This window comes from Lissotriton helveticus, chromosome 5_1 (genome assembly GCF_964261635.1).
Source record: "Lissotriton helveticus chromosome 5_1, aLisHel1.1, whole genome shotgun sequence".
Taxonomy (NCBI): domain Eukaryota; kingdom Metazoa; phylum Chordata; class Amphibia; order Caudata; family Salamandridae; genus Lissotriton; species Lissotriton helveticus.
Window position 1 is genome coordinate 1,174,898,583 of NC_136065.1, and position 24,384 is coordinate 1,174,922,966.

General features: G+C 48.9%; 1 protein-coding gene across 2 annotated transcripts in view; it reads left to right on the forward strand.

Moving 5' to 3' along the window:
* Nucleotides 1–24,384, forward strand: part of TDRD1 (tudor domain containing 1) — a 2,637,228-nt gene that overhangs the window by 1,809,612 nt on the left and 803,232 nt on the right. For both annotated transcript variants that reach the window (XM_078643866.1, XM_078643867.1), the window contains exon 22: nt 9,296–9,463. In XM_078643866.1, the coding sequence (XP_078499992.1) occupies nt 9,296–9,463 (168 nt within the window). The remainder of the gene's footprint in view (nt 1–9,295; nt 9,464–24,384) is intronic.

Consider the following 24,384-nt stretch of genomic DNA (forward strand, 5'->3'; position numbering starts at 1 on the left):
CAGCCACCAACCACGCACGCGACCTGGGGATCATATCAGATGACAAACTAAACATGGCAACACAGGTGGAGCACCAGACGTACCGTCACTCAAGCCCTAATCACAAGCAGACTTGACTACGGCAAGAAACGTTCTGCAATCTCCAACCACCTCCTCCTCCACAGTCTTCAGACCAACCAGAAGACAGCTGTCAGTCTCAGCCCCCGATGCACCCACATTGCACCCCACCTTAGAGACCTCCACGTGCTGCCAATACACAAAAGCTGGCAATTCATACTCTTCATAAATGCATAGGACGCACTGCACAACATTGGACCAGCATACTTCAACTCCTGTCTCCACTTCTACCACTTCTACCAGCCCACCAGACACCTACACTCTGCTTTACTCTCGGTCTCTCGCACGCACACACCGCAGAAGTAGGACTCTTTACCTTAGAATATCCCTAGGCATCAGACTCGATCCGGAAAGTTTTTGCCAGCAGTACCCCTGCGAGTCGTTAGGCATTGTCGTACAGCTCCGCGTACGTCATTGGCGTTGGTGTCGCCGAGATGACGTCGCTGGAGTTACTTAGACCCGCCCACGCGCGCTGACCTCAGTTCTTTCTTTTTCCGCACCAGCAAACACAGATCCGAAGAGAGCGCTACCCCCAGTCACTTTTTAACTGAGTTTTTTGTGACTTTTGTCTCTCTTTTTTCAGTACTTACACTCTAGGTGCATAGAGATGCCCGGTTTTAAGTCTTGCACGTCCTGTCCCTGCACCTTATCGGTGACGGACCTGCAACGCCAGTGTGTCTACTGCCTGGGGCGCAACCACGACTCTGATTCATGCCCCCACTGCCGGGCCCTGGCTCCATAAACTTTCCGGGAGCGGTCCCGAAAGTGGCTAGACTCCCGGGAGTCAGCTCCGCGCCGTTCCAGGTCCTGGTCCAGTCGGAGGTCGAGGGACCGGCCGCGGAGCCCTCACCACCATTCCAAGTCTTCCCACTCAGAGTCAGGTAAGGCGAAGCACAAGAAATGGAAGAAGCGCCGTCGCTCTTCGCGTGACGTGGCTGGTGGCACCGCCCCCGTGGCTCCGGCAGAGCCTCTGCAGTTGCCGATTGCCTAACCACCCTTTCCGGGTCCATCTGAGACTGCGGCCCACCTTTCTTCGGACCGTCCGGCCCAGCCGGTGCGCCTTCGAGCCCCGCGGGCCTTACTGGTGGTCCTCGTGCTTCGCCGGCTCCGGCGTCGACGACGACTTTGGTCTCGACCCCGAGAGACGCCCATGGATCCAGGCATGGATCCCCGTCCATGTCGAATGGCCCAGTAGAACGACATCGATGGCGCCGCCACTGGCGCCTACGACGGCAGTCCCGGCCGACGACGTCCCTGGCTTCCTCCCCGACGTGGAGTCGACGCCAGAAGGGTGTCAACCAATGCCGATTCAGACTCCAATAGGGAATGTCTTTCCCTTTCTTCACCCACCTCATTATGTTACACCTGTTTGGCATGTAAAGGACGGGGAGGACTGGGAGGGGTCTGAGGACCCTCTCGCAGCACAATGCAAGTTTAACCCAGACTGGGATGAGAATCTGCGGGATGCAGGTGACCAGGATTATACTCCGGAACATGGCTCACTATCTCCTTCTACCATGGCTACGGAGGACGGTGGTTCCTATTTTTTGGTGTTGCGTAGGGCAGCCAAGGATCTCCACCTCGAGCTCCCTACAAGTGGCCATCAGGACTAACCTCCTGACAGAGGTGCTTCGGCCGTCATCATTTAATACGGAGCCGCTACTGCCCTTTAATGATGCATTCTCGGACGTTCTTTTGAGCACCAGGGCCAGGCCCAACACAGGGGCTCCTGTGGATATGAACGTGGCCCAACGCCATCGCCAGGCCCCGGGCTACCCAGTTTTCCTCTCCCAACACCCTACCCCTGAGAGCTTGGATTTCCAAGCCTCTGCGTCCCTGAGCGCGTTTCCTTCCGCACCACAGGATAGGGAATCCAGGAAACTGGAGCCGTTTGGGAAGATGTTTTCTTCCACCAGTTCTGGACTACGGTCTGTAAACACTGCATGTGTCTTGGGTTGTTATTCCCATTCTGTATGGGATACGGTGGCGCAGGTGCTGCCTCAGTGTCCGGTGGAGGCTTGAACAGTCCTCTCCCAAGCTATTGCTGAGGCGAGAGACGCACCCAAGTTCACGATCCGTTGTGGTCTTGACACTGCTGACTTGCTGGGCAGGGCAATTTCCACAACAGTGATGCTACGCCACCACGCCTGGCTGGGAACGACTGGCTTTTCTGGGGAGGTCCGGAACACATTGATGGACTTGCCCTTTGATGGCACTCGCCTGTTTGGCGATAAGGCGGATTGCGCATTGGAGCGTTTTTAAGGACTCGCGGGCTACAACCAAGTCCTTGGGCCACACACACTCCTTCTGCTTTTTGCTCCTTTCGTGGTCAGGAAGGGGCGCCCAAGCACGATCGTTTCAGAGCCACAAGCCTGCGCAGCAACAGTTTCAGCGCAGCCACAGACGTGGGACCGGCAGAGGCTGGTCACGGGGCCAGCGAGCGGGTCAGTCCACCACCCCCCTCCTGCTGCCACTGCCTCCAAACCTTCTTAATCCGGTGTTTCAGGCCCACCAGACGCCAATGGGTTGCAGGATTCACCATCACCTCCACCACTGGTGCACCATCTCATCGGACAGGTGGGTTCTGCAAATTGTCCAAAGGGGTTACTCCCTCCCTTTCAAGACAACTCCCCCAGCCATGGCACCACAGTATCACCGCATGTCGAGAGATCACTTGGCACTTCTCCAGCAGGAAGTTACAGCCCTCTTGGCCAAGGGGGCCATCTAGCGCGTTTCGACTCCAGAAGTAGGTTGTGGTTGTTACTCCCACTTCTTCTTGGTGCCAAAAGGAGAAGTTCATGATGCTCATACTTGCTCAGGTTTGTCTGCCCTCAACCCGCAAGACTGGATGGTAGCGTTGGACCTGCAGGACATGTAATTTCATGTCCCGTTCCTGCCCGCCCACCGGTGTTTCCTGCGATTCACGGTAGGGCAGGAGCATTTTCAGGTCACCGTGCTCCCCTTTGGCCTTACCAGCGCCCCTCAGGTGTTCACCAAAGTGATGGTGGTGGTCGCAGCTCATCTGCGCAGATCAGGGGTGTGAAGTTGGCCTGATATATGATGCTCACTAGTTCTAGTGATCACCTTGTATCAGTCCAAACAACCCTTATGGTGATTGGTTGTAAGTCAACCTTATAGACCAGCTATCCTAATGGTAGCATGGACAAAGCAGTCTTAGGCTAAACTCTTTTGGCATGTGAAGCCAGCTGTTTTACCACAATATAACCCCTTGAATACCAAGTGAAAGGACACCACACAGGTTGTTATGAAAATAAACAGTATATTTATTAATACCAACACCTCTGAACTCTTTATGAGGTCAGAGGGCTAAGCACATGACAATCTCTTACGAAAAATACTACAAGTTGCACAAAATTACAATGGTGCCCTAGGGGCACGACAAACCATATACTTAGTAAGTGGAATGTGAGAGTCGATAAAAGGAATGGAGCTGTCCAGAGGCTGTAGGATCGATGGGACCACGCTACACTAACTTCAGGTAAGTAATAGGAGGCCCACGGAACGTGTGTGCAGAGTGTGAACTCACATGCGAGATGCTTTAACAACGTCTATGGACAGTACAGTACAGTTCAAGTTAAAGGTGAGTACGGACAATCCTGACTAGGTAGGACTAAAACGACTGTGGAACTGGACACTAGGACAGTTAAACTACTCTTGAGCACCAAAATGCTCGTGTTACCTCACCCACGGGCCGCGGGTGCACAGGTGTCAAAGTGCGTCGGTTTCTCGCGTTGAAGTCTATGGAGCCTGAAAGAAAAGATGCTGCAGGCGACCAGGAGGAAGATGTCCGGTGCAGAACCAGATGTCGACGTCGCGATCAGGTGAAGAGTGGACGCTTGACTCTGCAGCCACGTGGACCAGGAGGTGTCTTCGACGACCAGGATGGAGGCACGAGCTGTCCCACGCAGGCTCTCGCTGTCGGATCCGGGCTGGGACTCAACAGGCCTTGACAAAGGCAACCCACGCGGTGAGTGAAGAAAGCGTCTGGTGCGGACTAGGAGAGTCCGGGGTGCCCCTTTTTTGGAAGGGAGCAAGGGCCAGTCTGGAGCAACCAGACCAGCAGTGAAAATTCAAAGGTTCGTCGTCTAGGAGGTCACTAGCCAGCCGGTAAGTGCCCAGACAACGCGTCGAGCAGGAACCAAGCAGAAGGGCCCCACGCAGATCTCGTGGATGCTGGAGGGCTGATCTTCGCTGCAGGGGCTGCTCGGGGTTGGGGCTTCTCAGTCCCCAAAGCACTTGGTCGAGTTTACCTCGGGAGTCGTGCTGGAAGCGAAGTGCAGGTTCGTTCAAGATGGCCGGTCCCACGTGTCTCGTCGCACCCACGGGTCTCAGCTTTGCTGTAGATGCTGGTAGAGGTCGGAGAGGTCTGGGAATCAGGGTCTCGTCGGGCTCTGAAGTCTGGATCCTCGAGGGAAGATGACAAAGTGAAGCCGCTGGACGCTTGATGGTGCCTGTAGTTGCAGGGTGGACACTCCTTGTCCACAAGGGAGATTCTTCAGTCTTCTGTGGAGCAGAACATCGAAGGCCAGAGTTTCTTCGTGTTGAATAGTTCAGGATAATCTAATTTGGAATGGGACCAGCTCCTACCTTTATTCTCCTAAAGGGGGCTGCACTACTGACTAGGTCCCTCCCCTGGGTGGGACCAGGAAGGGGGGTGGTTACACCCCCTATCGTTTGTTGGTTTCCCGCCAGAGCTGGGGCAGGGACGCCCCAGCAACTGGTTTGAACCGGTGTATGCACAGGGCACCTTGTGTGCCCCAGGCATGTCTCATTCCTTTCAGGCCTCCCTACCTCAATACACAAAATCCTGTCTGGGGTGGTTCTAGCACCTCCCAAGGCAGGAAGCCCTTTGTCCAAGCCATCCTCGCTGGAAGGACTCCCAGCAGCAGGAGGTCAGACTTGTGTCTGTGGTGGCAGCATCCATTTTGTGATGCTGAGGCTCGAGTTAACTTTAACCGGGGTTCACAGTTACATACATGTCGTGTCCCTCTAGAAGGGTGGAATGCTACCCCCGTCGCCAGAATTGGCGAGAGGGTAGTATTCCAAATCGTATGACACCTTACTCGACATGTTTTGATAATGTTATACCAGAGTTGGCATTCAACCGCGAGGTTGATAATGCACTTAAGAGTATATGGTATAGCGTTATCATGGAACAGCTATTAGGACTTGGTTCCGCAAGCTGCAAACGGGCTCAGCTCATGCCAGAGCACCATCTCACATAATTCCAAGCACTCTGCCTTCAGGATTGATAAGGCCTTCCATAGGAGTGACTGATAGGAATATATGTGTCCATTTTAGGGTTAGATATAGGTATACTATATCTACAGCAAAGGGTGTTTACACCACCTTGCCCCAGCTGTCCTGCAGCCAGTTGTGTCAGATTTAGATGGCCAGCCAAGGGTGGCATAATACATGCTTCAGCCCCTGGTAGGCCCTGGGTACACCTATGCCCTGGGTACAGGGACTGATAAGGTGGCCCAGTACCAATTGGGAAATGCACCTAAAGTACATGGTTGTCAATTTAGAGAGAGAACAGCTAGGCTGTGGGTCTGATTAGCAGGCCCACAGCCAGGGAAAGTCGTAAACCAGTGAAGCAAAAAGCAAAAATCTGGGGTGACCATAGGATTGCAGACCCCACTCTCCTACAAGGGGTTTCAGTCTTCCCCTATCTCGTCGACAATCCCCCACCTCCAGACTACGGCTGACCTCCTGCATTTGCTGGGGTTCTCTATCAACGTGCCGAAGTCGCACCGCATTCCCTCGCAGAACTTCCTCTTCATCAGAGCGGTTCTGGACATGGCACAGTTTCGGGTTTATCCTCCCGAACAGTGAGTCTGGGACAATCGGGCCATGATTCTGATCTTTCAGCCCTTGTCCTGGGTTTCGGTCAGGATGACCTTGAGGGCTGCTAGGCCTCATGGCCTCCTGCATCCTGCTAACCAACCATGCCAGATTGCATATGCGGGCTCTGCAGTGGGACCTGAAGCTCCAGTGGGCGCAGCATCAGGGGAACCTGTCTGACTACGTCCAGATCTCGGAGGGCACTGCACAACAATTGCAGTGGTGGCTCACACATCAGCATTAGGTCAACGGCAGATCCCTCTCCCTTCCCCAGCCGGAGCACACTGTGGTGACGGATGTGTCCCTTCTGGGTTGAAGTGGCCACATGGGAGAGGCAAAGATCAGAGGCCTCTGGTCTCCGGAGAAGTCCCGGCTCCATATCAACCTTCTGGTCTGGAGCTTCGGGCGATCCTTCTTGCACTGAAGGCATTCCTTCCCTCTGTCAAGGGGAGGGTGGTGCAGGTGTTCACAGACAACACCACCGCCATGTGGTATTGCAACAAACAAGGCAAACAAGGTCGTGGACCCTATGTCAGGAGGCTCTGCGCCATGACTGGAACGTCAAGGCATTTCCTTGTCGGTTCAGCACCTGGCAGGTTCTTTGAACGCCAAGGCGGACCAACTCAGCCGCAGGTACCTGATGGATCATGAATGTCGTCTTCACTCAGAGGGGGCGCAAGGTCTCTTTCACCAGTGGGGAGATCCTTAGATCTATTTGCCAAGAGAAGAGAACGCGCAATGTTATCACTTCTGCGATTTGGCATATCCAAGACGGCACTCGCTCGACGACACTTTTCGTCGCGAGTGGAGTTGCGGTCGGTTGTACGCCTTTCCGCCTATACCACTTCTGCCCAGAGTGCTGAAGAAGATCAGGCACGACCGGGCCCAGGTCATTCTTGTGGCCATGGACTGGGGTGGAAGAGTGGTATCCTGAGCTACTCAGTATGAGCTTGGATCCCCCGATCAGACTGTCTCTTCGGTAGGATCTTCTGTCGCAGCAGCAGGGGACTGTCCTCCAGCCGAACCTATCCAGTCTCTACCTACATGCGTGGGGATTTAGCGGTGACAGTTGATTCCTTTTGACTTACTTCCTTAAGTCTGTGAAATCATTCTGGCAGCCAGGCGTCCCTCCACTAAATCGGTATACGCCTGCAGGTGGAACAAATTTGTGGCATGGTGCACCGCAAAGGCAGTGGATCCTTTTTCTGCCCCTCGTCCAGAAGTCCTTTTGTTCCTTCTTTCTCTGGTCCAGCAGGGCTCATCTCTGGGCTTTATCAAGCGCTATCTTTCTGTGATTTCGGCCTTTCTCAGGCTCCCTGATCAGCCCTCTCTTTCCAAGTCCCCTGTTGTGAATAGATTTCTCAAAGGCATTACTCACCTTTTCCCACCTATTCCGTTTGTGGTGCCGCTGTGGGACTTGCATCTGGTCCTTACTTTTCTGATATGTGCTCCTTTTGAGCCGCTTCACAACTATCCTCTTCGTTTGTTAACTTTGAAGACTGCTTTCCTGGTTGCCATCACCTCTGCTAGGCGGGTGAGTGAGCTCCAGGCTCTTTCCTGTAAGCCTCCTTTTCTGTCTGTTCATCCGAACAAGGTTGTGCTTTGCACTCGTCCTTCCTTCTTGCCAAAGGTTGTCACTGACTTCCACATTGGGCAAACTATCACCTTACCCACTTTCTTTTCTGTCTCTGCATCCTTCCAGAGAGGAAGAGAGTCCCCACCGTCTGGACCCAAAACATGCGTTCTCATTTTACCTGAAACGCACACAACAGCTCCGGGTGGATGACCAGCTCTTTGTTGGCTCCGTGGGTGCCAAGAAAGGCCGGGCTGTACACAAGAGGACTATCTACTGCTGGGTCGTCTTGGATATCAAAGCCTGTTATTCTCTGGCTAAAAAGGAACCTCCGGTGGGGTTGCTCACCATTCTACCAGGGCGACAGCAGCTACTACTGCATTGGGGCGTGATGTCCCCCTGCAAGACATCTGTCAGGCATCCACGTGGGCCTCGTTGCACACTTTTACAAAGCATTATTGCCTTGACAGTCAAGTCCGGAGAGACGGCTTCTTTGGCTATTCTGTTAGACGTGACTTTTTCGTGTGATCTTGGTTTGCAGACCCTCCACCGGCGTTTGTAATGCTGTGGTATCTATTCTAAGGTAAGGAATCTATCACTAACGTGTCTCTTTCAGATGCACAAGTTACTTACTTGTGTAATGAAATATCTGTAAGAGACATTAGTTAGTGATAGATTCCTTACCACCCCACCCATCCTTCCCGTTCTGTGAACTGATTTCTAGGGTTAAGGTCAACCCTTTCAGTGCCCTCATTTTAATGCACCAGTAGTCAGTATCTTGCATGGCTCTGCGTTCCTGGCACAGAAAGTCATGTACAGAGCGAACGTCAGCGTGTGTGGGCATGTCTAAGTAGCTCCAGCGACGTCATCTCGGCGACTACGACGCCAGCGACGTACGTGGAGCCGTACGAGGACACCTACCAACGCCGTACTGCTGACGAAAACCTTCCGGATCCAGTCTGACACCTGGGGATATTCTAAGGTAAGGGATCTATCACTAACTAATGCCTCTTACAGATATATTGTTACACAAGTAAGTAACTTGTGCGTCAGTGCTGACTCGCTCAGCGCCACCTACTGTCACGCAAATGTACTCCTCAAAAGTTTCTGTATTCAGTCTGAGCAGTCTTCAAAATGTGAGGATTCTGTGGTTATATAGATTCTGTACCTGAAAGAATGTACTGAATGTAAGTAAATTTTTCCTGCAGTTGACCTTTTACACCATCAGGTAAGTCTGTCATACACTTTGGTGGGGTTCTTAATGCATAAAGGAGATACCTTCCATTACAAAGTTCACATGCCCCCCCCCCCCCATCTGTTCCCTCCCCTTCATTAAAATTTACTCCTTTGCCAAATTTTCAGTTCCATCCAAATGTTGTTGCTTAAATTGATTTAAATTGACTAAGTAGTGGAATAGTATGGCACACTGCTAGACTGCAGGTGCTCGTACCTTATTTAAAACTACATTTGCATATACTGAAGTCTCATTCATGAGAAGGATTCCCTAAGCGTTATGGTGGAAGACATGCATGAGGAGTTGAATCAATAAAGTGGAGTAACGCATGTGCATAGAAAAAAAATCACAGAAAGTCTGTTCATGATGCTAATGTATTTAAAGTATAATTTTAAAAATACCACTAAGTTAATCTGTCTGCTGATTATTTTGCATCTTTAAGAATTCATTAAAGTACGATGTGTGTGCTCTGAATGTTTACTATTCATTCTGCTAAATTCATCTAGGTAACAATCACTGGTACCGTGCCATAGTGTTGGACTTGTTGGGATCTACAGTGAGGGTGGCATATGTAGATTATGGAAATGTAGAAAACCTTCAGTTCTCACGACTGCTACCTATTAAAGCCAGCTTGTTAGAGCTTCCTTTCCAGATCATCCGGTGCTCTCTTGAAGGTAACGCTACTTGGTAAAGCTTATTAACTGATGTTTTGTGATATTGAAGTTTAGCTGAATTTTGCAAAAAGAATACCTGTATGTGGTGCATCTAAACAAAATGCAACAGGATCACTGGACTTGCTTGAAGTAGAAGGAAAAACTGCAATTCGCGTGAAATAGTAAATCTCTTTTCCATGCACCTTTATGTGGCTCCTCTCAAAATATTCTGACTCTGTTGCAGAAATTCTAGTACCTTGTGATAACGCATTTGGCTAATTTGATCACACCTATGGAGGCAATTGGCTGAAACCTTGTTGAAGGCAAATAATGTTTGCAAATGAAATGTGGGGAGGCCTTTTCACATGATAGGCCTAATGTAACTGAGTGCAGTGTGTGGAGAGGATTACTGGGCTAGCTTCCAGTGACTTCTCAATGTGCCATTTAAATGGAACTCTCATCTGGTCTAGACCAACACAACAGCCATCGGTGAAACACCATTAACACAATAAAGACAACAAAAAAATATCACCTTACTTTGGACTTATGGCCTGACTTTTCTGGCTATTTGTCCTCACAGCATTATTTAAAAAATTGTTGGTGTGCTCCAGTATAAGGTTTTATATTTTTCTCAACTATTGGTAGTACATATACCCATGTCGATGAAATGCTACAGGTTACTTTACCAGCTGATCTGTTTGTGTGTGCTTTTATGTCTCTGAAAATAACTGTTGATGTACTGAGTTTGTAAATATCTTATATTGGAAACTCCCTTGTAGACACAGTCATTAATAAACATTAAACAATAAGCCCTTCCAGGCCCCTCCACCTCTTCTACAAATTTGAACATCTTTGTACTACCCTACATGTGTGCAGTAATAATGTCCACCCGCCTGTCAACAAAATATCTATACTACTGCATCATATTACTGAATCACACCTACAGCTTCTAATGCAAAGAAACCTAGCTTTATGAGTTCAACTGTGGTACTGAAAATGTTGGTCCTATGTTATAAACATTGTCATACCATGACGATTTTGATATCAGCAGACCGAAAATGGCCAGTATACTATGTACAAGCATTTTCGTCATATTCGAGTGACGATTTCACCCTGAAATCGTAATTTTCGTCCTGAACCCTTGGGTTCCATTTTGTGTACGGCAGCCATTTTGTGAGTTGCCCTCACATAGGCCAATGATTAAGGCCAAACACGATCCTGAAGGACACGTACACCTTTCCTGACTTCTCTGCGACCCGGGCAAGCTGACTCCACTGCCCAAGGCCAAACCTGTTCGGTCAGTTCCTCTCCCAGTGGCCAAACGAGATAGTATCAAGGCACAACGTGCCATAAACCTTTCATCGCACACAAACCACTCCTAATCTTGCACACACCTGTCCCTGTTTCCTACTTTATGACTTGCTTTACGAGGAGGAAGTTCCCGTTTTTATTGGGGTTTCGTCGATATCAGATGAAAATACTGGGCCTTGCCTGGTAATTGATTGTGGGCTGAACAAACTGAAATGTGGGATTGTCATCGTGACTCTGCTTTTCCTATGTAGTGAAAATATGTGAATGGTCAACTGTAAACTAAAGAATGTTTGCCTGAAGCATAATATTTTGTATGTATGAGAATATACACCGTGTTGTACTTCTAGGACGCCTGTTACTTGGTTGCAGCCAATAAACTCGATCTTTGACTTCACCTAGAAGACTCTGTGGTTCTGTAGTCTGAAGCAGAAAGGACCCGAAGTCATATGGTGTTGTCCCTGGCACTGCTGGGTTACCGGTTCAGTACCGGTTCTGAAAAACCCAGTACTTCAGTTGGCGCCCAACGTTGGGCGATATCAGCGGTACCGGTCCAAGCCAGAGGTTCGTGAGGAGCTTCGTGTGAAAATTCTGGAGGAAGGCCGCCACTTCATCGACCCCTGCATGTCGACGTGGTCCGAAAGTCTTTGCTGCGAGGTTCCCCGCTTCCCGACGGCTACGAAGGACTGCTGTCCTGACTATCCCCCTGTTTTGGACCCTTGATGATTGGTAGAGCGAAACGATAGACGAGTCTTCTGGTGCAGTCATCGATACCTCAGTTAAGTATAAGTGGAGCGTCTCCCAGTCCTTGGTTTAGGTATCCCCTTGGGATCTTTGATTTGAAACTTGTAAGTACCAAAGCCGAGGGACTCGTGTATTTACGAGACTATCGTAATCGATAATCCTTTGAAGTTTGAAGCTAGACTAGAGAGCGAAGATGCCTGGTCTTAGCAGACTTGGAAACTTGTTTTGTCTTGGTTGTAATAGGGATTCCCGATTGGAGGACTCGTGTCCGGTTCCTCCGATTGGAACTCCATCCTATGAGCTCTACGTGAAACACGGCGTGGGCCCCATCACGTATAATGAAGTATGGATCAAATACACCAGAAAGGATGGTGTTTTAAAATGGCCCCAATATGGTAGTTTTGACACAGAGATATTAGATAATCTAGAGGTTAGACTTTTTAAGAAGAAAGCCCGGCCGGCGATGTTTGACTCTTTCCGCCTATGGCGAAAGGAAGCCAAAGAGAAAAGGGTATTTCGATAATGCAAGCTGCTATGCAATATAAAGATGATGAGGAAAAACAAGCGAGTGAACAGTTGCACAGGCAACGTAAAATGGTGATCGATAAATGTTACCCTGCCTTGCCGCTTCTCCAGCAGGATGCAGCGAAGGAACTTGAGAAAGATCCTTTAATGGCTCATTTATTGAGTTCGCCACCCCCCTATGCGCAGAGTGCTACTGCACCTCCGCAACTTTTAGTTGTGCAACACCCGGTTGTTGTGCCTCCTGCTCCTCCACAACCGCCAGCACCTCTTCAGCTGGCCCCAACTCCTATGGCCCAGCCTTCTCAAGGGCCACTGACTTCGCTACCTGCTCCGCTACCTGCTCCGCCTTCACCTTCTGTAACTTCTCCACCTGTTCTTACTACCTCTGCTACTGTTCCTACGTTGACCTTTTCTCAATCTGCTTTATCTCCCGTCCTGTCGACTTCTCCTTCTGTTCGACAGAGAATGACTAACACCGTTGCTAGTCTTATATTTCCTCTCTTTGGGTCATCTGGCGTGACCCCTGATTCGGAGCGTAAACAGTTGCGTAGTCAACTGCCTGATTCTCGAGAAAGAGAAATGTTTGACCGTATGGCGCGTAAATGGGTTACCGATCCGACAAGATATGAGTTAGAATCTGTTATGGGTGTCTTCCGACAATGGGAAGCACCAAAGCAGAGATATGTTTTTGAGAAAATGTGTGCTTTTCTTTGTGAGGAATTGGAGGATAATGATTTGGAATCCAATCCGCCTGAGTTGTGCCGTGTACGGTTCGATTTTGCAAAAGGCACGATTGTGGGTTCCGATGTTGAGAGAGCAGTTGCGACATTGTTATCATTCTGGAGTGAGGGTGTTTCTCGGTCTTTGTTTCAGTCTGATTCCTCCGTTAAAAGGAAAGCGAGACAGTATCCCATGAGAGAAGTTCCTCCGGTATGGAAGGAAGAAGTACCTGCTGGTCCAAATAATAACCCCCCAGTTGTGCCAGCACATTTCCAGCGTGTTTTTGTACACGTTCCTTGGAAACGAGCTGAAGTTTTGGCCCTTAAACAGACATTGCCTGATCCCCGTAAAAATCCTGCCGGGTATTACAAGGAATTGTCCCAGACTGCAGGCTCTTGCATTATGAATTTAGCGGATATAGACATGTTGTTTGAAAATGTTGTTCCACAGCCTTTATGGGGAAAGATTCGTCATGTGGATCATGATCAAGAGTTAGGTGACACATGGGCTAATATTAGTGCTGCAAATGACCGACAAGTTGGTGGTGCAAAACCAGAACCTTTAGTGGCAGACCTCCCTGGTAGGATCATCACTTACATGAAGACTTTAATGCCTGCGATGCGAGTGAATTGGGACAAGTTGTCTGCATGTAAGCAGAAGAAAGATGAAACCGTGTCTGACTTCTTCACTAGGTTCGAAGAAACGTTTATCGACCACAGTGGTCAAGATATGAGTACAGAAGGTGGTCAACGGTTGTTCGTTGACAAATTCGTGCATAATTTGCTTCCCGAGTTGTGTAAGAAATTAAAAGATTCAGAAAGTTCTTGGGCCGTTTCCTCTTCAGCACAGATATTGGCTACTTCACAGTATTATGAAAATAGAGATAAAGATGAGAAAGATAGAGTAGACAAGAAAACGAACGAGTTAAAAACAAAGGTCCTTTTACAACAAGCATATCCGCCACGTGGTGGTCAGAGTAATTATCAGCAACCTCAATAGTTTCAGAGGAACTCGCAAAGGTTCGAGTATCCTCAACAACGTGTTCCTGTAGGCCCTAATCAGTGTTCATATTGTAAAGAAGAGGGTCATTTTAAGTATAGTTGTCCTATTTTGTTACAGCGTATGAATGGTGTTTCTAGCGCAAGAGGTCGAGGTATTTCACAAGCACCTAGAGGTAGAGGACGTGGAAATTTCCCCCAGAACGCGCGCTCATTTCCACCTCAAAATTCAATGAATAGGTTTCATCAGCAGAATAACGCGTCTAATAGGACAGCTCAGTACTATGCTGATGACTACTATGCAGAAGATGAGAATATGGAAGGTAATGATTGCTAGGACAGCCATAGACAAAGAGAGGGAGTTGTTTCAGTTCCAGTAGATCAGAGTGGACCTTACGTTGAGGTGATTACATCAGGTGTGTCAGAACCTTTTCTGTTGGATACTGGTGCTACAAAGAGTTCTATTATGCACTCTAAACTCCCTGGCGCACCTTTGTCTGGCGAAATGAATGTTTCAGTAGGTTTTTCTGACGCCCCAGTTAGGAACCCGATTTCTAGCCTTATGTCCCTTTCTGTTGGACCTTGTGAATTAGAAGCACCCCTTATTCTGTCAACAGGTTTTGGTGAAAATTTGTTAGGATTGGATCTTTTAAAAAGATTGTATGCGACTTTGTATTGTTCTCCTTCAGGAGTGCAACTTACACTAGGTAAGAAAGTAGTCTCTCCAATGTATTTGTCGAAGGATAAACTTCCGACAGATTTGTTGCTTCTTCCTGATGTTCTTTGGGCTACTGGTCCTAATGATGTGGGTCTTTTGGAAATACCGCCATATGTTGTGACATTAAAAGCCAATGTTAAAATGCCACGTATTCCCCAATACAAGATCTCTAGTGAAGGTGAAAAAGCGTTACCAGCGATCATTTATGATTTGATTGAAAAAGATGTAATTGAAGAGACAAGAGGCAACATTTGCAATAGTCCTGTTCTGCCTGTTTTGAAACGTACTGACCCTCTCAGCCACCCGTTTACAGATTTGTAATTGATCCTAGAGAAGTGAACACAATCGTTGTGCCACAATTTTCAGTTGTCCCTGATATCACTACCCTATTGACTATGATTCCAGCCTCCGCTACTTGGTTCTCGGTGATTGACTTGAAGAATGCGTTCTTCAGCATCCCGATTGCCGAGGAGAGTAGGGATATTTTCCGCTTCAGTTTAGGAGGTCGAAGCTTCCGCTTCAAACGCGCTCCCCAGTGCTACTGTGAAAGTCCATCGATATATAGTCAAGCTTTAAAAGCACAGCTTGACACAATTGTTTTACCTGATGGCGCTACCCTTATCCAGTACGTTGATGATTTGCTTGTTGCTGCAGATACGGAGACAATCTGTAAAGAAGCCACATTGTCATTGTTGCGTCATTTGTCTGAGTTACATCACAAAGTGTCCCTTTCGAAATTGCAATATTGTCGACAAGAAGTGACCTACTTAGGTCATCTCTTATCGAAGGAGGGAAGGAAACTGACCCCAGAAAGAATTCAGGCAATAGCAAAATTGAGTGTGCCTAGGACACAGAGAGAAGTGCGTTCTTTCTTGGGTATTACATCATATTGCAGACAATGGATACCGAATTATTCTTTATTGGCCAAACTTTGGTGGCATTAACGTGTAAAGATACACCGAATCCCCTCCCATGGTCCGAAGAGTGTCAGAAAAGTTTTTCCGTGGCCCATAGTTTTGGACGATTGTGGAAAGAACGTGGGTTCCTGACTTCGCATGGAACTAAGACTCAACATGGTCAATTGGTGAATGAGCTCCTTGAATCACTTACTCTGCCGTTGCAAGTCGCGATTGTGAAATGTAGTGCACACAAGAAGGTGACTGATGATGTTGGTCGTGGAAATGCATTTGCTGATGATATTGCAAAAGAAACAGCAAGGGGTGTGATGAGTCGAATGTATGTTGCGGGCCCTGCAAGATGGATTGGTGACGTGGGAATGTGCGAAGACACGATAGAAAGTGTGAAATCTATTCAAGCTGAAGCTACAGAGAAAGAGTTGAGTGTGTGGAGAGAAAGTACGGGTAAATTGGATGTGAATGGTTGTTGGGTTGAATTGTCAGAGCATCAGAGATGGTTGTTACCCGATGCGTATGTGCTTGCAGTTGTTAGAATGGCTCATGGAATGGCCCACATCGGTGTGAAAGGGATTTGTAAGTTGTTGGCTCCAGTATGGCAAAATGCTGGAATTCCTAAGTGTGCAGAGAATGTGGTCAAGAATTGTATGGTGTGTCTGAAATACAATCCTGGTAGGGGAACCCCAACTCCAGCTGGTCATTTTGCGCCTCCAACGTATCAGTTCGAGGTTTTGCAGCTAGATTTCATCCACATGGAAAGGTGCAACAATCTGAAATACGTACTCGTTGTTGTTTGTGCCTTTTTCAAAATGGATAGAAGCATATCCCTTAAAGGACAACACTGCCTTGTCCACAGCTAAAGCCCTTGCCAAAGAATTCTTCCCTAGGTTTGGAATGCCGAGAATGGTCTGGAGTGACAATGGGAGTGAATTTGTGGGTCGAGTGATGAAGAAAGTATGTGAAGGGCTAGGCATCCAACAGAAATTCCACGCTGCAAATCACCCCCAATCAGCTGGACTAGTAGAGTGCTACAATGGCACATTAAAATTCAAATTGGCCAAGATTCAAGCAAGTTCTGGTCTTAAATGGCCTGACGCTCTGCCTTTGGCACTCCTATCAACAAGAATGACTGTGCATTCGCGAGTGGGACTTAGTCCGTACGAAATAGTGTTCGGCCGTCCGGCCAACATATGGGGAGTGCCAAGGCCGAAAAAATTCAGTGAGATCGAACACCCTGTACTGCTTGACTATTTGTACGAATTGATGGCTAAATTGCGTGTTTTACACCAACAGGTTCACGATACTCTGCCTCAGGTCTCTGAAGCTCCAGGACATCCGATTACTCCTGAATCCTGGGTTTTGGTGAAGAATTTCCAGCGGACAAAGAATGATCAGCCCCGTTGGACCGGCCCCCACCTAGTTCTGCTGTCAACGAGATCCGCCGTGCGAGTGGAAGGCAAAAAGAACTGGATCCACGGCGTACATTGCAGGAGGGTGCCTTTGCCTCTACCGTACGACCGGTGGCTACAGGAGGGTGTTGCTGACTCTGAGACTGAGACTGTGCCTCGTTTTCTGCCTTTCAGTGATGCACGCATAAAAGGAACAATTTCCGAACAAGAAAGTGACAATCTCTTGCAAGAATCTGTGCCACCATCAAATCGATTGGACACTACGGAGCCTGAACTCCTGTTTAAAGACCAGACAGTATCTGGGAAGCAACGCTATAATTTGAGGCCGAGAACTATGGACAAATACATATTCCTTTTCTTTACTAAATTTTTTGAAATTGAAGCTCTCTCATCTGAGAAACTTTTTTATTTTTGTTTTTCAAACCACCATCCGGGTTCAGCTGTAGGGTCGCGGTTGCCCAAAGTCTTTGGGGTGCAGCCGAAGACGTTAGGTCGAAGGTTCTGGTTGGTCTAAGGGAGTTGCCCTGGACTGACAGAAGCATCCCTTAGCATAGAACACCCTACCATCGCGAGCAGCATTTTAGAGAGGATGGAGTTTTTCGAGATGGAGAGACCTGCCAAACAAATGAACTTTAAGACTACAATTTGCAGAATGATGACCAAGAAACGTTTTTTGATACTATGCATTTTTATATTGTTTAGTGTTATGATGTTTTTAATAGGATATGTTTTATTCTCTTTTCGAGTGACATTTGCACCCACTTCATCGCCCATATCTCCTCCTACTACTATTTCCTCACATTCTTTTCAACCTCTTCCTGAACATGAATCCGCTAGGAGATTAGAGTTTATTAATAACTCCTTCGTTCAGCTTTTGCACCAACACCAACTAGTAATAAATACAACTAACTGTTGGGTGTGCGGTCTTATGCCTCACACAACGGATAAGGGTATCCCTTATCTGGTTCTGCCTTTCAGCCACAATGGTTCTGTGTGGGCATACAGAACGATATCTACGCACATGAGACCTACCCCCTATGTTCTGTGGAAGATAATCCTAAGAATAGTGCTCTAGTCAAGGGTATAGTAGATATGATTAAGGAAGATATCTCCTATGAGACTATCCCGAGGGAAGAGACACTAGTGTATATATAGGATGGAACGTGACCGGATATGGAGTTACTCTGAGTGAGAAACAGCAAGCTAAGAGATCTTCCCCGATTTGGATCGTACCCCATCAGGGTCACTTATGTCTGCAAGGTATTGGCAAGAATCCCAGAGCTCAGTTAGGGAAGAGTATCTGCACTGAGTCATATGTTTTTGCGTCTCAGACTTCCCCTCCATTCTTAGCAGCTAAGGGTACCTATTTCATCTGCCATGATGGAGCCTATACATGGTTGCCCCCTGACTTTTCGGGCACATGCTTTGTTTCGTTCCTGTTGCCTCCACCTACACAGCGGCGGCAGATTACCATAAGACAAGGATAGTTAGAGGTGTCTTCAGTGAAGAAGACACCGCAGGACAAGAATTTGGAGACTTTGTGAGGGGTTTTCTGCCGTTCTGGGGACCAATGGTTAACAGCAGGAACATAAGGCAATTGACAAGGGTGGTTGAATCCACCGTGGTTGAAACTGCCGGTGCCCTTAGTAACTTGACTCCTGAGCTCCAGTCGGATCGTCTTATGACCCTTCAGAACAGGGTCGCGTTAGACGTCATACTTGCAGACCGAGGTGGGGTATGTAGAGTGATCCAATCGAGTTGCTGTGTTTTCATTCCAGATAACGCTCCAACAGTGTACCAGGCCATCTCCAAACTGCATAAGATTTCCGAATCTATTCATGTAGACAAAGGAGATTGGTCGTTAATGGGATGGTTCTGGGAACTGGTATCCGGCTGGGGATGGAAAATTCTGATGGTCATTGGGATGACCTTAGCCATTCTTTTCCTGTTCTGTCTGTGTGTACAGTGTGCTCCTGCACTATGTGGCCTCTGTGCTACATCATGTGTAAGGAAACCTGTATCGAGGGACGAGCTAAGTAATAGGATGATGCTACAGCAACATCTCAATGACTTTATGAAGACCTGGACTCAGATTAGCATGAGTATAGGTTATTGCCTATGTAAGGGCAAAAGGAGGGTCTGTGGTACTGAAAATTTTGGACCTATGTTATAAACATCGTCATACCATGACGATTTTGATACCAGCAGACCGAAAATGGCCAGTATACTATGTACAAGCATTTTCGTCATATTCGAGTGACGATTTCACCCTGAAATCGTCATTTTCGTCCTGAACCCTTGGGTTCCATTTTGTGTACGGCAGCCATTTTGTGAGTTGCCCTCACATAGGCCAATGCTTAAGGCCAAACACGATCCTGAAGGACATGTACACCTTTCCTGACTTCTCTGCGACCCGGGCAAGCTGACTCCACTGCCCAAGGCCAAACCTGTTCGGTCAGTTCCTCTCCCAGTGGCCGAACGAGATAGTATCAAGGCACAACGTGCCATAAACCTTTCATCGCACACAAACCACTCCTAATCTTGCACACACCTGTCCCTGTTTCCTACTTTATGACTTGCTTTACGAGGCGGAGGTGCCCATTTTATTGGGGTTTCGTCGATATCAGATGAAAATACTGGGCCTTGCCGGGTAATTGATTGTGGGCTGAACAAACTGAAATGTGGGATTGTCATCATGACTCTGCTTTTCCTTTGTAGTGAAAATATGTGAATGGTCAACTGTAAACTAAAGAATGTTTGCCTGAAGCTTAATATTTTGTATAAAAAGAGAAGGCTGGCTTTGTAAGATTGAGCAGTCTCCTGGGAATATACACTGTGTTGTACTTCTAGGACGCCTGTTACTTGGTTGCAGCCAATAAACTCGATCTTTGACTTCACCTAGAAGACTCTGTGTTTCTGTAGTCTGAAACAGGAAGGACCCGAAGTCATAGGGTGTTGTCCCTGGCACCGCTGGGTCATCGGTTCAGTACCGGTTCTGAAAAACCCAGTACTTCACAACCAAGGCATTTTTTATAAGCTTGGTCCCAAACGGTCAATTCGGAATGCTTAAAAAAAATGTAAAATATCGCATCACCAGATCAACTGTCCGCTGCCTATTTTTTAATGACAATATTACCACAAACATTACGCTAGAGCTCTGAGGTGGTCAATGATGCACTGGGAATCTGATAGAGACTACTAGCTGCAGATTCCTTCACGTAGAATTATCCCCAGGCGTGAGACTGGATCCGGAAAACTTTTTGCCACAGCATCTCTGCCGCCGGGGGCGGGACGACATCACGCGACTCCGCCCAGGCGTCATCCACGCACGTGACGTCAGCGAGGTCACATAAGACCCGCCCCAGCGCGCCTACGTCAGATTTTTCCTTTTCTGCGTGCAACGCGGAGCCGGTCCTTGCTACGGGCCTGTTTCGGGCGCTTTTTTCTCCATTTCTTTTGGTGGAACAGTATCGAATGCCTTTGGGATTCAAAACTTGTACGTTTTGTGGGCGTCTTATGTCGGCAAAGGACCTGCACCTCATTTGTATGTGGTGTTTGGGGGATGTAGGAGGGTGGATACCTGACTATGGTTACCCCAGACTTTTTGCCTAGTATTTAGCTGGTTTTCGACTTAGTTGGCTTGGGATCCTGCTAATCAGGGCCCCAGGCGATCTGCTCTCTCTTAAAATGGACTCCATGTACTATAGGTACATAACCACATTGGTACTGGACTCCTTGTCAGCCCCTGTACAGTGCACTGTAGGTGCCCAGGGCATAGGGGCATCCAAGGCCTACCAGGGGCTGAAGCATAGCTTTTGCCACCCCTGGCTGGTACTTAAATCGACACAACTGGCTGTCCACACAGCTGGGGCAAGGTGGTGTAATCACCCCTTGCTTAGATATAGTATACCTATGTCTAAACCTATATCTGGACACATATATACCTATAAGTCACTCCTATGGCAGGCCTTAACAAACCTGGAGGCAGAGTGCTTGGTTTTATGTGAGATGGTGCTCTAGCATGAGCTGAGCCTGTCTGCAGCTTTTGGAACCATTTCCTTATAGCTGTTCTAGTGATACTGCCATACCATATACTCTTAAGTGCATTATAATCCTCGCGGTTAATGCTAACTTTGGTGTGGCTTTATCAAAACATGTCGTGTTTGGTGTCAAACATTTTGGAATACTACCCCCTCGCCAATTCTGGCGACGGGGGTAGCATTCCACCCTTCTAGAGGGAGAAGACATGTTACTTACTGCAAATTTAATTTTTTCCACTGTGCCAATTAAGGTGTCCTCCCCTTTGCCGGTTCTATGGTCCGACCATTATTTAATTAATTTTGTGCTGTTAGCTGAGCACCAGACGAGCCAAAGAGCTTATAAGGACGGGTCTCGTCAAGCAAGAGCTTTTCACCTGGTGTCAGCTGATATGCTCGCTGACGCACTTCATACACATCCTTGCATTACGACTGGGAACTTAGAAGTCGACCTGCCGCTAGTCCAGGACTGGCTTCGGACAAGATTCGAGGAGCTTGCCCCTCGGAAACCGGTCAGGACAGCCCCCTGTCAGGATTCCGCTCCTTGGTTCACCGCTACTCTGCGGAAAGCGCGCCAGGACTGCAAAAGATCTGAAAGGCTCTGGCGGCGCAGATATGCGCCTGAGGAGAAACTGAAGTACAGGGGTGCGATAAAATCTTATCACAGACAGATTGCCGAAGCTAAAAAGATCTACTTCGAGCATAGAATAGACCAGGCTGATAACACGAGCCGGGAACTATTCCGAATTGTGAAGGAATTCGTAGAGCCGGTGGCGGCCGCTAGGGTTCACTCCCATACTGAGGAATGGATCAAGCAGCTTGCTGACTTCTTTGTGGACAAGATCCGTAGGATTCAGGACTCTTTCGATCGGGTGGGGCCCCCGGAAGTGGCTGCAGCTGTGGAAAGTGATCTGAAGGTCCTTCCATCCGCTGCAGCCGAGCTGGCGCCCACTCTCTCGACGTTCCCCCCGCTATCCTGCGAGTCCTCTCTGGAGGTGCTTTCCCGGTTGAAATCTAGATCCCCCTTGGATGCGTGTCCGGCTAAATGCCTGAGCTCGGTGGCGCCAGCTATTAACAACTTGCTGAACCCCTTGCTCAACATGTCTCTGAGTTCTGGAGTGGTCCCTAAAGAATGGAAGCATGCTCTTATTCTCCCGCTCATTAAGAAGCCTCTACTCGACCCTTTACAGTGGGCCAACTATAGACCAATCTCCCTCCTCCCTGCCCATGCGAAGGTGGCGGAGAAACATGTTCAGCATACTCTCACCACCTTTATAGAGAACAACAAACTGCTGCATGACTCCCAATCTGGTTTCCGTGCCAATTATAGTACGGAGACAGCTCTTGTGGAGGTGACCGACGCCATCAGGGAAACGCTTGATCTTGGGGGAAAGGCTATGTTGGTCCTGCTGGACCTGTCGGCGGCATTCGACACCGTCCCACACGCCGGCCTCCTCCTAAGACTCAGGGAGGTAGGTCTGCGGGGGACGGTGTTGGACTGGTTTCAATCCTTCTTAACCGACCGTCGGCAGGTGATCTGGGCTCCTCCGTTCTCCGCGGAAATGCCTTCGCTAGAGGTGGGGGTGCCTCAAGGATCCATCCTGAGCCCCACCATATTTAACATTTATGTGGCCCCTTTGGCGAAGGTCGCGGAGACATTTGGAGCCCGGGTCATCTCTTACGCTGATGACACCCAGCTCCTGTTTACCTGCAGGAAGGGAGAGGCTTTTAATGGCGACAGAATCAGAGACTGCCTGAGTGCTGTTTTTGCATGGTTTCAGCACCAGAACCTGAAATGTAACTCGGATAAGTCCGATGTTGCTCTTTTTTGGCTGCGCCGAGGACCCTGGCTGGAAATCGTGGTGGCCTTTCGACATGTTCCCCCATGAGAAACCATCTGCCCAAGTAAAAAATCTGGGTGTGGTGTTTGACGACAGTCTTTCTTTTCGTCCCCACATCACGGGCCTGGCGGGGAAATGTTTCGGTATCTTGAAGATGGTGAGGAAATTTCTCCCACTGCTTTCCCTTCAATACCGCAAGAACATCGTGCAAGCACTGGTGGGTTCGCGTTTAGACTACGCTAACGCACTTTTCTCTGGTCTGCCTAAATATCTGGTATCCAGATTGCAAGTTGTCCAAAACTCGGCGGCCAGAGCCATCTTTGGCCTTCCACGGAGAGCCAGTGCCTCTCTACTGCGCGGCAGGCTGCATTGGCTGTCTATCCCCAGCAGAATTAGGTTCAAGGTCCTCACGTTGGCGTTTAAAGCCCTCCACTGCATTGGCCCAGCTTACCTCAGGAAGCGGATTGCTCTCTACGTTCCCCGGAGGAGTTTGAGATCTGCTGACCTGGCTAAAGTGGAGGTATGATCAAACGCGTGCGGATGGGAGGCCGGTCTTTCCAGTTCATGGCGGCCAGTCTGTGGAATGAGCTCCCTCTGTCACTTCGCAAGGCTAACAATCTCCTGGCCTTCAGAAAGGAGCTCAAGACGCGCCTCTTCTCCGCCTAACCAGTGGGTCTACAGTGTTCCTGCCGCTGGGTTTTTCTTGGTTGTGTTCAGGACTCTCTGCCAAAGCGCCGGGACACCCGATCTGGGTAGCCGTGCGCTCAAGAAATACAGTTCTAACATAACATAACAAATGCGGTTAATCCTAACCAGAGCCCCAGCATCACAAAATGGATGCTGCTGCCACAGACACATGTCTGACCTCCTGCTGCTGACCGAAACTTGCCAGAGGACGCCTGGACAAAGGGTTTCCTGTCACAGGGAGGTGTCACACCACCCCAGACAGGAGATAGTGGATTGTAGCAGGGAGGGTTGAAATAAACTAGACACTGCCTGGGGCGCACAAGGTGTCCCTGGGCAGATTCCAGTCAAACCGGTTCTGGGGCACTCCAGCCCCAGTCCTGGCGGCAAACTGGACAAAGGAAAGGGGTGTAACCACCCCCTTCCTGGGTCCAGCCCCCAGATTTGGAATATAGGTGGGAGCAGTGCCAATGCACATCAGATTATCCTGACTGAAACTTATGAAACGAAACTCTGGACCCTTCGACATCCCACTCGACTTGGAAGACTGAAGAATCTCCCTTGTGGTCAAGGAGTGACCACCCTGTGCAAACAGGCACCATCCAGCACCTCGACGTTTGCTTTGTTGCAGTTACCGCCGGAACTCGAGCGACAGAGACTGACAAGAGCCAGCTATCCTGCCTTCCAACAGCCCGATCCACAGTCCACGCAGAGCTGGGACCCGTGGAGGCGACCTGAAGCGTGGGAGCGGTCATCTTGAATAAACCACGAAGCGCTGACCGTGCAGCACCCGAGGCTCCCTCGAAGCTGTGCATTGGAGTTTGAGAAGCTCCAGCCCCGAGCAGATTTTGTACCGAAGCTCACCCCTCCACACTCGACGAGTGCTGCGTGGGGCCCTTTTGTATTTTCCTGCTCGACGCGTTGGTCCGGTCGCTTGCCCGTTGGCTAGTGGCCCCAGAACCGACGAACCTTCAAACTTGAACAGCTGGTCTGGTTGCTCCAGACTGGCCCTCGCTCCCCTGAAAAGGAGCACCCGCTCAGGCC